This window comes from Lipophrys pholis (genome assembly GCF_963383615.2).
Source record: "Lipophrys pholis genome assembly, chromosome: 5".
Classification (NCBI taxonomy): domain Eukaryota; kingdom Metazoa; phylum Chordata; class Actinopteri; order Blenniiformes; family Blenniidae; genus Lipophrys; species Lipophrys pholis.
In genome coordinates, this window is record NC_137628.1 from 18,160,424 (window position 1) to 18,178,385 (window position 17,962).

General features: G+C 42.6%; 1 protein-coding gene across 1 annotated transcript in view; it reads left to right on the forward strand.

The window, feature by feature from the left end:
* Positions 1-6,106: 6,106 nt before the first annotated feature.
* The window catches only part of grin2bb (glutamate receptor, ionotropic, N-methyl D-aspartate 2B-b), a gene marked incomplete at its 3' end in the record, with an annotated part of 108,689 nt that continues 96,833 nt past the window's right edge, over positions 6,107-17,962 (forward strand). Inside the window, exon 1 of the mRNA XM_080464446.1 lies at positions 6,107-6,118. Coding sequence (XP_080320572.1) covers positions 6,110-6,118 — 9 coding nt within the window. The 5' untranslated portion in view covers positions 6,107-6,109. The remainder of the gene's footprint in view (positions 6,119-17,962) is intronic.

The window sequence follows — 17,962 nt, forward strand, 5'->3', positions numbered from 1 at the left end:
CATGTCTTCACTTCTCCTTGCCCTCTCATCCCGATCAGGCCGTTTTACACTCCTGAAGCCCTCCACTTGTCTCCATTCCCATCCTCTCCCAGGCAATCCAGACGGGTTTCCATTAGTTGGATGTGGATCTGTGGATTTAAGCGGGTGATGCCGTGCTGTGAATTCGAGGTGCAGGAGGCAGCATGTGCAGGTCGTAGCTAGAGACAGACCGATAGACAGATTCAAATAGTTTTAACATCACCATCTCATCACGACCTCTCCCTCTTTTCCTTTTGGCTATCTCCTTGCTTTACGTCTCGTTTGGTGCTTCGTCTCTTTCTTCTCACCGCCACACCTTTTTGACGTGCTGTTTTAAAGCGTTGCCACCACTCGTCAGTTCTCGATAAGAACAACATACACATGGACATTTACCCGAAATTGCCCGTGCACTGAAGCGTAAGGTGGCAATTTTATGGCCAGAAGCGTAAGGCCCCATACCATCTACTTTAGTCTCCACGCCCACCCGCTTCTTACGGACTGATAAAGAGGCTTAATAAATCCCTCTTTCGTTTCGAGAGTGGGATGTCGTCATGAAGGAATATGAAGGACCACTCGTTCTCTTGTCTTTGTTTTTGTCTCTCAACTCTGCTCCTCTGTTAAACATCTCCACTCCCGTCTATAAATTATGTGTTACAGAAAGAGTTAATTCGGTGAGTAGTGAATTGATACAGCGCTCACTTCTCCGCAAGTGAGTGTATGCACATGCATGTATAGAAGGTGTGTGTGTGCGTTTGTGTGTGTGTGTGTAGGTGTGTACATTTGAATGTCTGCATGGTGCTGATGGAACTGTATTCTGCATGAACTTTCACCAGCGGGTTGCCAGTGAAATGTTTCTTTTAAAGATATTTTCCGCCGCATTTGCTTGAACGGTTTAGCCTTTCTTCACTCTGCTGTGACTAATTGATTGTTTTTTTCCGGCCACGCTTTTGATCTTTATCCCTTTTCATACATTTACTGTCTCGATCTCCATGAATTCCCCCACTGCTTCTGGTTTTCACTCCGTTTGGTAGTAACGTTTGACACGTCTCTTCTTCGGGCACTGTTTCTAATTCCTGGTGGAAACAAGTTGATTCGGTCAAACCTTCCTCCATCAGCTTACGTCAGTTGACTCACTCAATTAGTCCGGTTCAGTGTGCAGGTGCATGCATTTACATCCATTCATTTTAGTTCTCTTCCTCTTGCTATTGTGCATATGAGTTGGTTGAGCATTGTTACCCAGTGCCACAGTGATGCCCTCCTCCTCCTCCTCCTCCTCGTCCTACTCCTCCACCTCTTCCTCCTCCATCATATCTCTTCTTCTTGTTTCCTGCTCAATGAATCTGCAACAGACCTCTGAATCTGAATAAATGTAGATACCAACAGATCGAATGGGACTCGTGCATCGGTTTAGCAGAAGTAGACTCTTCAGCGTGACCTTAATGAGTAACAAGTACACTATGGATGACAAAATTGGCTGCATTTCCCACAGTGCCGCATCGTAGTGTACACAGTCTTTACCTTTCCACAACAAAAGGCACTTCAATTCAAAAGAGCTTATTAGCCAATGCAATGTTTCACATTTACACAAGAGTGTATTTGCCTTGTAGCTTTCCTTTGTCATTAATAAGTCTTAGTTGACATAGCTGAAGTGCGGGAGTCCTCATCTAGTGAGGAATTGTGCCGTGACTCTTAAAGTTTGGAGCTGATTTTGAACTCAGCATCTAGCCCAAACACTCTGATTTATTTAGGGCGTCTTTGGTGTGATGTTGCACACAGCAGTTAAAATATACAGGCACTGAGAGGGCTTCCTCAGCTCTGGGTTTTCAGATTAATGAAGGATTTATGTTTAAAACAGGAGCCATTATGGCTGCTAATGCTGCTGAAAAGTTTATGCATCAGAAATGCAAAAGAAAGAAGGAAAACAATCTACTTTGTTATATTTAAACAGGAATTAATAGTGGAGAGAAAAGTGATGTGCTTGAAAAACCATTGATAAAAAAAAAAGGAAAAATGAAATGTTTATATTTATATCCGTCCGCACACACTTTAAAGTCTGGAATTGAATAATTCAGTATTGCAAAATGCTGCCGATGTGCGGTGAGGGTCGTAGAAAAACAAATAAGCCTTTTTCAGTTTAATGCAAGAGGTTTATTTAAGGATATCCTGTAACATTCCGTATGAGTCGAGCTATTAGTGTCACATTAATGTCACTATGAGAGTCAAAGATAATTAGACATTGAAGGAGTGAGAGAGAGAGAGAGAGAGAGAGAGAGAGGGATGGATGTTTTGTCAATAAAAATTTGTTGAATGAATAATTCATTACTCTGCCAGACAGGATTAAAATTCTACACATGTAGATATCTTCTGACAATTTTTCCGAGGCTAAACTGTGTACTTAAATATCCGACTTCTTCAAAATCCAGATCGTTACATACATGTTGCCGGAAAAAAGTCAGATCCCTGCATGCACCTACATAAAAATGATGCCCTCTTTTAATCTGTTCGAGACCTAAAGGGCAAAAGAGTCACAGTTATTTTAAGTATTCCTTTAATTTGTATTGGATTATTGGTCCACCATGTCACACACGTACTCGTCAGTGCTGTCCAGAGTTTTTGATGGCCTCTTGAGGAGCATCTTTGCTAAAAACGCATCGGACTGGCTGATGGATACTCTTTAATTTTCCCAGATAAATGTTTTATGTCCCCAACAGTCTATGTCGTAAATGTCCCTGCTGTTTTTAAAAGTAGGCACGGAAAGCTGAATGTTCCATCTGCTTGACTGCGTCCAGCAAGCTACCCTGCTCTACCAATTAGAAGCCCGGCTTTTAGGATAACCTGTGGCCCCTATTATGATGTCCAGTTGTTTTGGGCCGAGCGGTTTTATGCACCACCAAAATAATTCACGTGAATTTAGTTTACAGGATTTTATTGAACGAAAAGGAGACTCTCAGTCTTTTCTCCCTGCTGACCATGCCTCGGGCGAGAAATAATGGCTGCTTAGATGCTGCATGGCTAAGTTCATGTGATTTCAAGCATTTTACAGTCAGTAATTGGCTGCATGCTGGCACTGAGGGGGCAAATGCTTCTGTCACCTTGGAACATCTGTTTTCTAGAAACTTCTCTCTCCCTTTTCTGTTTCTCTGGTGACTATGCCAAGCAGTGTCACTGGGACAGTAGTCAAAACTTACCATATCCAGGTTTTCTGTTGGTAGAAAATAACATTTAGGACGGATGGTTTTATGGCACATAAACATTTTAATGAACAAGACTTAAATATTTTTAGTTGCCTAAATGTGATCACCAGATTAAAAGAAAGCAAAAAGAACAATGGCTGTCACATACTAGTATTGACAATAACCATGACATTAGAAAATGAAAATGTGCTTAAAAATGCACATAAAATGATATCAATAATTGGCCTTGAGAGCTGGGAACACGCAGTTTTTTTCTGAAGCCAGCTTCCCTTTCAACTGTGGTACAGCTACAGAATAAAACCTCACAAAAGAGAGGAGCAATTGACAGTAGAAAGACAGACGGCAGCTGGATAGAGTACAGTGGAGGATGTAGTGAGGTGTGAATTTACCACCCAATAATTTCCCCTCCATAATGTCCCGGCATCAAATAAAGAGAGAATTATTGCTATTAGACAAGCTTGTACAGACGAGCGTGCTGTTTAAACAGAAAAGGTCAGAAATATGACAGAATATCCGAAAGCCCACAAAAAGAAGTTAGGGATGTCGTTTGATAGACTGTGGGATATTATCTGATCCAATTTGTGTCCTTATTGTTTAGCTTTCCTTTTATATTGTAAAGACGTAATATCGATTCTGTGGATTTGTTTTTGCCCACAATAATCGAGACGTGAAAATCTGATGTTGTGACAGCCATAACCCAAACTACACAATCGTCACATGGTTCAAAAATCATTCAACTTCCGATTATTGAATCGTCTTATACAAGAGTCTTAGCAATAGTTAGTTTTTTTTTTTTTTTTTAAAGCCTTAAAACGCTCGGAAATGTAAAAATTGGAAAATGTCAAAACAGTCCAAAAGTAACCAGTGTATTGACTAAAGCACAGAAAACGGGAGTAATATGTCCACATTTATTGGATTACAATTTCAGATCTGCCTTAAAACAAGAGAAAACAACAATTCTAAATCCTTAGGATTATATACAATAGAACTGGGAGTGCAAAAATGCTGACTAACGTGTTATCAGGTTTCAGGCCTTTCTTATACTTTATTGACGATGGCGCACATTTGAGCCAGATACTGACCAACTCCCTGCAAAGGTTTAGTAAATTGGAGACTGGTTGTGAGTGAACGTAGTGAACCAGTCTGCCCTCAGTCTGTTTCGAAGAGCTGTCGCAGTTTGCTGGTACTTATTGCCTCTGCGCTTCAGATATTGTCCCGTTTCTGAGTGTTGAAACCTGTCCTTTCTCTCCTGAGGGAGTGAGGATAAACTAAACACTGGAGTGACTCACTACAACATGTTGTGATACAAATGATACTCCGTGATTAGCCAGCTTGGGTTCGTTGGTTTTGCTCGCTAGTATCAGCTTATTTTTTCAGTGATTCAAGCAAAATATCACATCTATTAAAAAAAGAAGAAAAAAAAGGTTTATTTAATCGAATATTTGATAACACTCTCAACCTTGAAGTAAATGTCTTTTTAGTGTGCTATCTTGTGCTATATGCAGGCCTGTAATAAACAAACATGCTTTAAAAGGCATCAAAAGCATCGGAGAGAACGTTATTCTAAATATCTGTCTAAATGTAGAATTTTGAAAAATTGATTGAGGTGAAGGTGGACGAGCAGATTTATTCACCAACCATCACACATTAGTGGATACAGTGAATACAGCATTATAGTGTGATATATATCCGTTACGTTCTAAGTTTAGATAACCAGGCGTGAATGTATATTCTCACCAACCACAGGTCAGGTCACAACAGCAGCAGTTGTATAAAACGCCCATGAATCCAGAGCGCAATATAGAAACGCTCCGTCTTGAGTTGCAACAAGTGCTCCAACGCAACCGCTGATATTAAATAATAGATGCAAGGAGAATCTGATGACTAATGCAGATTGTCTTGAATAGCATCCGATAAATTTACATGAGGATATCACCCATAAACTCAGTGACCCACTTTGGACGACTCATACTTTAGGAAAATGGATTTAAGTGAGGGAAGAAAGAAAGAAAGAAAGAAAGGGAGGAGCGAAACAACATAACAGTGGTATTGGAGCATTGAGCTCATCCAGAGTGCAGTGGAAGGGACATGTGGACCCAGAGACTTGACCTCAGACGCTGTAGGCTTGTGTACATCGTGGCATTCAGCCTTCTTCAACAGCACTTTAATCACACCTGCTCTCTGCCTTCTGACTCTTCCTCTCTCTTTTCCCCGGTCAGACTGAGGAGGGAAGAGCGAAGAGCGGGCTGATGATCATGACTGGCTAAATTAAACAAAGACACAGAGTGAAAGAAAGGAGGATAAAGAAGAAGGAAAGGAAAGAAGAACAAGAGGAGGTGGCGGAGGAGGAGGAGGAGTGCACTCACACACGCACACACACAGACACACACTGCTGCTCATCTCCTCATCTCCACGGCAACAGTGTTCACACACTTGCAGACTTCTGGAAGGAGACCTCGACGAGCTGTATCACCAGCTTTGGAGGAGAGGAAAAGACAAGTGGATGGAAAGAGACGAACGAAAGAGCCGCCCTTCCATGGCTCTCCCATCTCTCATCTTTTTAAGTTGATGGTCAGTTTTTTCTTTTTCTTTTTTTTTTTTTTTTTTTTTTTTTAAAGTTCCTGTGAAATCTAAATCCGAAGCACATTTCCAACCAGATCAGTCGTTTCGTTTCCTGCAGACGTCTTCAACCATACGGCTTGACAGCAGCCCTCCCCGCCGCCCTCTGCCCCCCCTTCAGCCCGAGTCTGTCCGACCCTCAGCGCGATAGACTTCACTCCTGAGCGCGACTTCGACTGTCTGCCATCCCTACATCCGAGGCTATGAGAGGAGGAGTTGAATCCCATTTCACTCCATCATGCCAGTTCTGAAGAGCAGAGAGGAGATCCGGGCTGGCAATGTTCAAGGTAGGCCACCGACTTTACCAACATGGTCGTCTCACGCCGAGACGTCGTCTCACGCCGAGACGTCCTCTCACCGCTTATCTGCTGAAACGTCTGGCGTCAGATTGCCTGGATTGAAAAGGCTCTTTTAAGTTATGATGTCACTCTCGCTGTCAATGTCACTTTGGATCGGTCAATAATTAAGTCTTTATTTTGTCACCAGACAGTGAGAGTCAAATGGCTGTCACAGTTGTCCGTCTTCAATTTATTTACTTTGTTTATGATTAAAATGACATGGAGTGGAAAAGCTGCAAAGCTGGGATAGAATTTGTGAGGTTTTCCTCACAACTGAAATTGATTTATATTTTATCTATCGATTTACTGATTGGAGGAAAGATTTGGGTAATTTTCTCAGCTCACATCATTTCTGTGTGGTGGATGATTTCAAGATCACAACATGAAACAAGATATGATGAATATGTAGACAAAATAACAGGTATTCACACACATTAAACTTCCAGAGATTCGCCACAGCACACCTAATGTTGAAATGTTTTAAAATTCTTTTAAAGTGTGAGTTAGTTATATAAGTGCAGTGACGTGTAGCTAAAAGAGAGTTTTGATTAGTTCACTACAAATTTAAAAAATGGTATTTCTTGATAGTATTTCTAACTGGAGTTCTCTATTCCACAACAAGGATTCATAGTATGAAAAAGTGGTTTATCCTGAACACATCCAAACAACAACATTAGCTACTGTACCTGTCCTGTTTGAGCTAAAGCCTCACAGCCTCGGCTATCAAACACTTTTCTTTGTTGCCTTATACACATACACAGGTGTACATAAATCCATATTTTAGGTCAACAATCAAAGATGCCTGATGAAATGATCGCTTCAAGTGAAGTTCAGCTGGTTTGTGGTAAGAAAATAGACAGCCACTGGGTTGTATTGTTTCTGACAACATTGACTTTATTGAAAATATTCAGGAAAATTGGCTGCACACACAGTTTTTTACTTGATTTGATCTGCAACTAAATCTTCAGTTTAAAGTAAACTCTTTTTTTTTTTTTTTTTTAAGCAAACAAGAAAGAAAAGACCTCCTTGAAAAGTACAGGAAACACATTCGTAGAGCGAAAAGCAGAAAGAGTGAATCGCCTTTTTTTTTTTGTCCCACGTTCGTCCTTGTGGTGCTTTGCGGGAGCCCGAAGTCGAGATAAAGAATAACGAGAGAAGCATCAAAAAGCTCATCAAAATGAGCAGTTGAACAGTTTTTTGGGGGGGAGGAAACAGGTTAGAGACTATTGTAACCGTATAAAGCAACAGAGTCGAGAAGCTGGAACCTTTTTTTTTTTGTTCTTCTTCTTCCTCCTCATTGCTGAGCCCGTGCTTCGCTTTGCAGCCGCTGAGGATTTCAACTGATAAAAGATGTTTAAAAGTTGAAGGGACGAGTAAAGATAATAGAAAGACCCGACTAAGAGGCGCTTTGACAAAGCGATGAGATGTAAGTGAAATCATTTCAAACGGAGAAGTGGCGCGGCGTTCTGGTGCACTTTGAGAAGACGTGTTTCAACCCTCCTCACATGCATGAACAGTTCTGACACAGAAAATGTGGTCAATTCCTTTGTTCTGCTACATTGTCCAGCTCCCACCAATGAAGCAGCTCCAGGATTTCTCTCTCTCTGTGGCGCCGTAGATGACACTGTTGGCTGCATTGACTTTCTTTCTCATTTAAATCTGAAGTAATCCTGCAATAATCAAATCAGAAGACTCGATGTAACTCTGTGATTATGATGCTCGTCTTTTGGTGAAGCGTGACTTGGAGGAGGTGTGACAGCTGGCCTGGACCTCACTCATCACACAACAGCTTCAAGAGAGAACCAACCTACTGTCGTGCTGATCACTTGTTACCATATTGCCTCACAGACACTTCACTGCACAGCTCTCACTTTACTGGCCATCACGTTTGGGTCAAAAGTCATTTTTCCGTCTCAACAGATGAGCGTTAGGAAAGCGTGTGAACAGCGTTTGCAGGGCATCTTGAGTTAAGGAGCGGTCGGGCGAGGGTGAGGGCACAGCGCAAACAAGGGGTTAAGGAGTGGCAGACAGAGAACGAGACAGACAGGCAAAGATCCAGGCGCAGGCGGTAAATCCTGAGGGAGCCTCACTGACAGTGGATGAAGGAGGCAGCTTTGTAGACAGATGTAGTTCTGAGTGCGTAAGCAGCGAGCCCAAGGAGGGGTGTGTTGTTGCGGCGTCGTGATGCCGCATGTTTTTGGAGAGTGGGCTGGGTAGAGGGGATTACTGGATCTGAGCGTTTTCTCTGCCAGGCGGTACACGCAGTCCCCCCCACCCCCCCTCCACCTCCCAGTTCTGATCGACGGACCGTGAAGAGAGCGGCAGTAGTGAATTGCCGCCGCGACTATACGGGTGTGGAGATGATGCTGAAACTCACAGACAGCCGGCTGAGTCAGTTTTGGATACGAGCCTCATGTGACCAGCTTTACAAATGTTGATTGAGTCGTTGAAGGATTACAGGTGCTGAGCAGCCTGGTGTTTATTGTTTACTCAGTGACAGAGAGAGAGAGAGAGAGAGAGAGAGAGAGAGAGAGAGGGAAGGAGAGGCGCAAAGTAGTTTCACAGTGCCTCAGAAATTCCTCTTTAATCCATGCATTTTCCATTTTATTTTCTCCAGATGATGCACATAGCATGCTGGAGAAAAGATAACACGTACCTCAGCCAAGCTGAAACTAAACTGGCAATTTGAAAGACTCGTCTCCATGAAGGGCTCCAGCTTTGTTTAGAGATTTTAACAAGGCAGTTTTTTTTTTTTTTTAAGACATGAACCCATAGCTGCTTCACTTATTTGAATGCGTCTGCACTATGACAGGAGTCCAACCAACCAAGCTTCTCGTAGTGATATGTAATAAACGGTCAGTCATTAAGGTTCTGATCTAAATGTTTAGTTCAGATTTTGTCGGTCTGAGAATGTGCTTCTGTTTTTTTGTTTTTTTATTAGTCGCGTCCATGCAGTGAAGATGTGATTGTACAAGTTGTACGGGACGGTTGGACTGATGGCACAGTTGTTGCATTATCTAACAAGTCTGTCAGTTTGTGAAAACGTCCAGTTTGACCAAATTAGACCGGCTAACACGTTATCACTTTGAATGAGCTTGAATTTAGCCCCTGCAGCCGAAAACTGCCAGTACGCTTTATGAGAGCTGCTTTTTGTGTGACAAGCTTGGGACTCAGTAGGCCTCATACAAATGCAATTTCCTTTGATGCCTTTCAATTATTTTCTTGTTTGTTTTTCAGTTTTTTTAATGGGAGCAATGTTAAGTGAATTGACCAAAAAAATGCCGTAAATTTTATTGATACTCTTATCACTGGTGCACCTGATTTATTTATTAAGGGGGCAGTTGTGGCCTCTTAATCAGGGAAGCAAGCTTGTAAATAGAAATTTGCTGACACATATGGGATGAAAACGTTGGGTCGATTTTCAATATTGGGCACTTCTTGAATAATACCAATGTAATGACTCGATGATTTGTATGTGGGTGCAAATGCATATCTATCTGCCTTCTGGTTTCCTCATAATTTATGGAAGAACCATATCATATCATAAATAATCTTGTAGTCATCATTATGACAACGACACATGCCAAATCCTATCAGCGAGGAAGGGATGGGAATGTAAAGGCAAATCCACCCAATTATATACTGAACAAAAATATAAATGCAACACTTTTGTTTTTGCTCCTATTTTTCATGAGCTGATCAAAGATGTAAAACATTTTCTATATACGCAAAAGACCTATTTCTCTCAAATATTGTTCACAAATCTGTCTAAATCTGTGTTAGTGAGCCGGAGGATGCCCACAATCAGAGGCCACTCTGAAATGTGCAGTTAGATCACACAGCACAATGCCACAGGTGTCGCAAGTTTTGACGGAGCGTGCAAATGGCATGCTGACTGCAGGAATGTCCACCAGAGCTGTTGCCCGTAAATTGAATGTTAATTTCTCTATCATTAGCCGTCTCCAAAGGCAATTAAGAGAATTTGGCTGTACATCCAACCGGCCTCACAACCGCAGACCACGTGTCACCACACCAGCCCAGGACCTCCACATCCAGCATGTTCAACTCCATGATCGTCTGAGACCAGCCACCCAGACAGCTGCTGCAACAATCGGTTTGCATAACTAAAGAATTTCTTCCCAAAACAGTCACGAACCGTCTCAGGGAAGCTCAACTGCATGCTCGTCGTCCTCATCGGGGTCTCCACCTGACTGCAGTTCGTCGTCGTAACCAACTTCAGTGGGCAAATGCTCATGTTCGATGGTGTCTGGCATGTTGGAGAGGTGTTCTCTTCACGGATGATCCCCAGTTTTCACTGTTCAGGGTGATGGCGTGTGCGGCGTTGTGTGGGTGAGCAGTTTGCTGATGTCAACGTTGTGGATCGAGTGGCCCAAGGTGGCGGTGGGGTTATGGTATGGGCAGGCGTATGTTATGGATAACGAACACAGGTGCATTATATTGACGGCATTTTGCACCTCATGTTGCAGCATGATAATGCACGGCCCCATGTTGCAAGGATCTGTCACCCATTGAGCATGTTTGGGACGCTCTGGATCGGCGTATACGACAGCGTGTTCCAGATGCTGCCAATATCCAGCAACTTTGCACAGCCATTGAAGAGGAGTGGACCAACATTCCACAGGCCACAATCAACAACCTGATCAACTCTATGCGAAGGAGATGTGTTGCACTGCGTGAGGCAAATGGTGGTCAGATACTGACTGGTTTTCTGACATTATGGCAACCTTAAAGATCAGAAGCCCAAAACATTTGTGATACTATGAAAGGTGTCTCAGCAGAAGGTTGGGAACAAGTGAAATGTTAAATCGGTATCATCGATATCAGTTCTCTAATCATGTCTGCAGTTTGTAGAATGAAAGGACTCGAATGTAAATCTTGTAATGCAACGCTTTATATGATTAATTGACTTGAGTGGATTAAACTGTATAAACAATATGTTTACTCTTCTCTTGCTACGAATGCTCTCATTTGTAGGAGAAGAGTTGCTGGAACAGAACGTTGGTGAATGTCAAACAAAAGAGTATTTCAACAAAAGTTATGTGTACAAACAAAGTGATTTGTTTGTATAGAGCTTCGTACATGAGGATCAATAATTTCGGTTGAAAACCAACAGCAAGTTTGTCTTCAAGTCCTTGTGTTTGTTCGCCATCTCTACCTGTCCATGAACTGAAGTGTTCATGGGTAGGACACTGAGAATGTCAGGAGCTTTCATGTGGGTGCATGACTGGGTGAATGTAGTTCTTATTACAGATCACTAAGGACGCGTTCACATTCCCCTGTTTGATGTGGACCAGAGTTCTCTTAAGGGACTTTCTGGTAAAACTATGTTTCGTTTGGTGAAATGTGAAAGCACCCCGAACTTGGTTCCTGATTTTTCAAGCGGAATCTGCTCCCCTTCAAAACACCAGTTTCGGTCCTCTTTCAAACGGACTTTCGAGCGGGCGGGGTGAGGGTTGAGAGGACGTGACGTAGCACGCAATGCATTTTGGGTGCGTGAATCTGAAAAAAGCGTGAGTCCTGTCACATTTGTTTTCTCCTGGGAAATGGCTCGTGCACAGGCGTGGAGTAGGGAGGAAGTGGCTCCTTTACAAATGATCTTTCTAGCGGGTTTGGTGAGAGGACGGGGGGGGGGGGGGGGGGGGGGGGGGGGTGATGTACGCAATGGATTCTGAAAAACGAGGTTGTGTCAAATTACCGGCACTTGGTGTTCCATATCGGCAGACTGAGCACCGTTAAAAGAGCGGACTCCTGGAAATTTGTTTCAGAAGAGGACTACCTTAAGATAAAGAAGCTAAAAATAACTTTTCAGGCAGAGATGCGTAACAAGCATAGTATGAAATAAATAAGTTTTTTTTTTTTTTGCCGGAGTTGTGAATCGTGAAAGGCCTCTCTAGTGGAGGTGGAGGTGTGAGAAACAAATATGTCCTCTTTAATGATCATCATGTGTCCCCTCCACTCTATAACTGCCAGTTTTTCAATACACTTTCAAGTGAAGCCCTTCAGAACAAACAGACACTTGTAGGTCCTGATTAAGTGGGACAACATGTTGTGAAAGCGGTTTTATAACATAACTCGACCCCTTATCCCAAATGGCGCCCTGGAATTGACATTGATCTATTCATTTGCAGTTTCTCTGCTCCCTCACTTCAGTCACATTATCTATATTACTTCAAAGGAGCAGCTTTGCAAGATCCACAAAAGAGCCACATTTGTCATGGATGATATTCTTTTCAAATGAAGCAGACGAGCAGCTCCTTACATCACAACTCGGATGATTTTGATCTTGTTCGTGAGATGTCTGACAAAGAAAACAACAGCAGACTGGAAGCCTCACATGCACCTGGTAGAAAAGACACAGTGTTTAACTTCGAACAGATTGAAAAGAAAGTTGTTTTATTTCCTAGAAAAAGTCCATGCAGGCAGCGTCCTTTAATAAAGCAGCCTAGATAGTATCCCGATTTTGTTGGAGATAGAAGCTGAAGATGCCTCTTCTACCTCTCCTCTTCAATACCTAGTCATGTGTGACAGTGAGAGAAGGAGGGAGAGCTAAGAATAGAGAACAGGGGGCCCGATGCTGTGATGCCGCCTCTACCCACGTTGCTGAGCTTCTTGGTGTGCCGTTCTGGTACTGAACAGGCGCACTACCAGTTTTATTTACGCAGTCTCCGCTGAAAACCGTCGCTGTACAAACTGCAGCTTGTTTCAATGTTCAGACACGTTATCTTTCACTGGGGTTTCACGTGCAGAAATTTAGCCGCAGATCGTTCTTTCATCCTGTATGTGTTCACTAATGCCATGATCACAACGTCTGGCCCGCCACATGAAGGAATTTCATCAGAAACGGTCACTTTTCATGTCATGCCAAAGGGAGCCCGTTTGAAGCTATTCTACAGAGAGACAGGGAAGATAGGCAGGTTTTTTTTTTTTTTTCTTAAATATAATTTTTCACATGGATAGAAGCGGCAGGGAAAAAAAGAGAATAGAAAAGGGTCGAAGTGCGGAGATGAGAAGAGCTGATAGAGGGGCTGATAGCTGAGTAAGATTGAGTAATATTTGATGATAGTGTCCTCAAACGGAGCAGGAGAAGCAGACTTCAGGACGACCAAGAAATCATGTCATGCAGATGGGTTTGCTGAGAGCGGATGATTAGCTCATAATTAAGTTCTCAAGGGGGGGGGGGCTGATGAAAGATTGAAAAGAAGCAAAAATATTTGACTGCAAAGAGGAAGTAGCTCTCTGCAACAGATGTACTTTGCATTATTAGACAAAATCCAAACTGGGGCCACCAGGTGGCTCATTTATTTGGAAAAATTACAGCAACAATAACACCTGTTCCCCAAAAGGCTGAAATTATAGCTATTATTTCCATCTTCTGTAGGAAAGCCATTTAAATAAAGTATTTTTCTACTTCCTGTGTTTACCCGCGAAGTGTAATTTCCTTCTTTCTTTTTTTTTTCCTGCAGTGCTGTAGGCAGGTGGTATCTGTTTGACATGTCCAGTGCCTGTGGTTACCAAACCTGTTCAAAGCGTCAGCGAGTCTGTCTCCATTTGACCCTCGGTGGGGGCAACTTGTCAATTAATTAGCCGTGACTTGAGTGTGGGAGTGGACTTGAAGGGCAGACGGCTGCACAAGCGCAGATGAAAATTGCCCCTCCGCACTCACAAATCCGGACATGAGGGAGTAACACAGGCCCAGTGGGGAAGAGCTGCAGTTGTCAGTGATTTTTATTCCTAATGAAGCAGAGGAATGGGTGATCAGTGAGACGGAGGCAAGGCCAAAAGGTAGTGCTAACCTCTCGGGGGGGGGGGGGGGGGTAAATTGGAAGGTGAGGGAAGAGAAGAGGAGGACATGTAGCTGAGCGTCTGGGGTCTGCTGCTGCATTTAAGTCTAAAGAGAAAGGCAGTGTTTGCTAAGCACGTAATTGCCGCGGGTGGGGTGGGGCAAGGGATCAGGTCTCTCCCATGACCAGGCATTACGAGTATATAAGAAGCGAGGAGAAAAAAAAAAATCGCATTTTCTTCCCTTTAATATTCAGTGTGAACCTCAAGCTCTGATACACCTGTCGTACACAGGTGAGACACAGTCTGTTCACATCACACCGTCCCTGATGAGCATGCTAAATATAATACGCTGTGATCCTGCTCTAATCTGATTAGGGGTTGGGTGGTAAATGATCTTTTACTGTCACTGCCAGTCTGTGTGTGACTCCTCCAGTTTAATTGTGTTGTTGGGTTAAACATTTCAGGCTCTGGTGAGGTAATCTGTGTTTTCCTGAAGTGCTTGGACCTTCTGCTCATGTGTCCTTTTGAATCTGCAGTTAAACATTTAAAATACAGTGTGATTATGACACATTGAGTTCAGAAGAAAGCTATTTGGTTACTATCTTTGGTAATGTTTTCCCCTTTAATTGTCGTCATTATGATCTTTTCTGCATAAATTTGCTTCTTGTGTCTTTATTAAAGTTACTGTATAATATATTTGAAGCTTTCGTGATTTACAGGTGGAGAGAAAAAAAAAAGCAAACAACAATTTGAAGGAAAGTGATTTGATGAGCTCTTCAGAACCTGCTAATATCTGTTCCTGTTGTATTGTGCAGACAACACTCGGGTCTTTACATGAGTTCCCAGCTTTTGCCGTGTGCTGGAGAGTAAATCAATAAAACACATTTGGTTTGTGAAAGAATAGAACAACACATCTTCAATATGATGTGTGTGTTTGCACATCAATGGAAATGGGCCTCTCTACAGAACAGATGTTTTTCTGGATGTCGTGTGCCTGATGAGCCTGTGCCGACTGTGAAACACAGGAGACTCTGAGCTCACCCTGAGTTACATCCAGAGCACTTTTCTTTAATATTTATTATCAGCGGTTAACAGCCGGGGCACATTATTTGCATAACACCTCAATATATTCGACAAAATGACTTGGCCCGACTCGGAGGGCTTTTTTTTGACGGCTGTCCTGCTGCGGGCGCAGGGAGCGGAGGTATGAGGATGCTTGTGGGTAAATCCGAAGGTCTCGGGCAGGTGAGAGGCTTCAGGTAATGAAGGAGAATTATAGCAGAGATGAAGTAGATATTCAGAGTCATTACAAAGGCTCTCATGAGTCTTGCGTGCCTTAGGAGAACTATCAAACCCCACAGAGAGCTGGAGCTGTTGAATGTTCAATTTTTGCCACCAGTAAAGTAGTAGCGAGTAGAATCACTTGGACTCTGAATGAGACAACTTCAGTATCGTCTTTCAGCTTTTCAAAGCCCGCGCTGAAAGAAACCAAGGAAAATACATTTTCAGCCGAGGCTGAAAAGATGTTGTGACTGGTTCTTTATAGTCTGCGCCGAGGGTAACACATACTATCGGAGTGACTTATAATACCCTTTAGAAAAGTAGAAGAAGGAACAAAAGGAGAGAAACCAATAGGATCCAGTGTGGGGTATTGTAGTGCTGCGTTCCAGTGACATGGCATGGGCCTGCACGCATTTAGTGGCCATGAAACAGTGGTGGTCCAGACCCTCTGAGGCTCTTAAGGCCCCTGAAACGCTGTAGAAAGGGACACGTCACATCGCTGCTAAATTAAGTCCAGAGCATGAGATATAACCTCAGAGGAATAAATGGCTTCAATAAGGTAATGAAGACCCCCGGGGATAGATGGATCCTTCCTCAATGCTGTATTTTCGTCACCCCCGTGCCTCCGATTGTGTGTGTGTGTGTGTGTGTGTGTGTGTGTGTGTGTGTGTGGGTGTGGGTGTGGGTGTGGGTGTGGGTGTGGGTGTGGGTGTGGGTGTGGGTGTGGGTGTACTTGCAGTTGGCTGTTTGCACACACTCTCGTCTCAGTCAGTTTATTTGCCCCTGATGAAGAGACCCTATAATGTTATTTAGAGAGCAGAGGCGGCCTCACTACGACTGTAGATCCGTACTGTGTCTCATTATAAGTGCAATTAGCAGAGAGAGGATTCTTGACCAGACTAAAGTGCACTTAATGAAACACCCAAGACCCTCTTCAATAATGTAGTGATTTTTTTTCTTTATCTGCCATTCTGGAGCTCCTATAAGACAGCAGCAAGGTGTCAGATTATTCAATAGAGACGACTATTATAGGAGATTAAACAGGGGCTCGAAGGACACTATAGTATCATGATAAGGATTGCTGAATGTTTCCGCTTTTTTGATTTTATTACACAATCCCGAGTGTCTGAAGAGGCTTACAATATATAAGAAACTATATTTGATCATTTTCTTGCAATCTTAATCTCCCAAAAATAAAAGACCAAACAACTAAATGTGTCTCCATTGGAAAAAAAAAAAACCAAAACAATCCAGCAGCACAACTCCATTTAGTGACTACCTTCTATATTACAATGAAAACGTCACGTCTGTCTTACAAAATAACAAGCCTGCAGCTTTCAATACTCATTAGAGCACCAGATGTGTATTTGTTCACAGCTGAAAGTATTCCACAACAAACAACTTTGTCGTGTTGGAGAAACAGCCGGTAGAAACTAAAGCACACAGCGTTGTTGAGATTATTTCATCTTTTTTGAAAAGTTGTGCTTGTGACCCATTTTTGCACGCACACATCACAAACGGCAGTGTTTCACGGTAAATATTGAGAAAATGACTTATTTCTCGTTGGTTCTGATTGTTTAGGGGGATTTATTTCCGCAATAAAGTTAATTTGAAGCGTCTGCGACAGTATGGTAACGAGTCAGCAGCCACATCGAACCCGCTCTGACGGATCAGTTTGTAAGAAGTGAATTGAATAATTACAGAGGATGCAAATAGAGCTTGTGTTGGCTTCCACCGCCCCTACAGGGGGAGTCATTATAGCAACATGAAGTCTGATTACCTGTCTGAACCCAACAAATGTCACACGGCTCGTACTGACAAATCACAACCAGCGTCATTCACCCAGACGATGCCGTCTCTCGCCTCCTTTTTTTTTTTTTTCCCTCTTCTTGTTGTTGCTCAGCAAACATTTGGATGTACACTCACCAGCTCTATTTGAATACTCGCCTCAGAAAGATTTAACAGAAGAAGAAATCCCCTTTTCACGTTTCAAGTGGAACACAGCGAGATTTTGTCGTTTGGCTTCTATCTGTGAGACACACAAACACAATATATCCTGGTGTGAGATTCGTTCAAAGTTTTAAAAACAAAGTGTAATAAACATCATAATGCACACGTCCATGCTGCATAACTTTGATGGTTTGCAACAAAAAGACCTGCTGCAGCTGCTTCTGACGTTCCTACTGAGAAATAAGCCACTATGATAATCCCATAAATGTATGTACTCACACATTTATCTTTGTTTTAGAAGTTCTGGAAGTTCTTGTGTGTAATGTAAAACTATCCAGTGTCACACCCGTTATTATGTATTGGTGTGATGTACAAAAACAGGAACAGAAGTAGAGTAAATGCAATCTCTTCATATGATTGTGTTCTTTTTTTTGTTGTTGCTATAGTAGAGCTTAGAAACTTCACTGTGAAGCCAAAAGTAAACAACCAGCAGAGTAAAAACATAAATTTTGTCCAGTTTTTTTTTTGTTGCAGTCTGTCAAATATAAGTACAATAGTTACTCTCCTGTTTTTGATTTTTCTCCAACTCTTGGGGGAAATATGTTGTTCCTTAGTTGTATTTTTCTGCTGACAATGCATGTTTCGCTGCGGCTAATATCGATGCTGCGCAAAGAAGCGTATCGTAACGACCAAAACGGTGAAGTGAAAGACAAAAATCCAGCGACGGGGCTCGGTGGATCCACTCTGTTGAGCCATCAT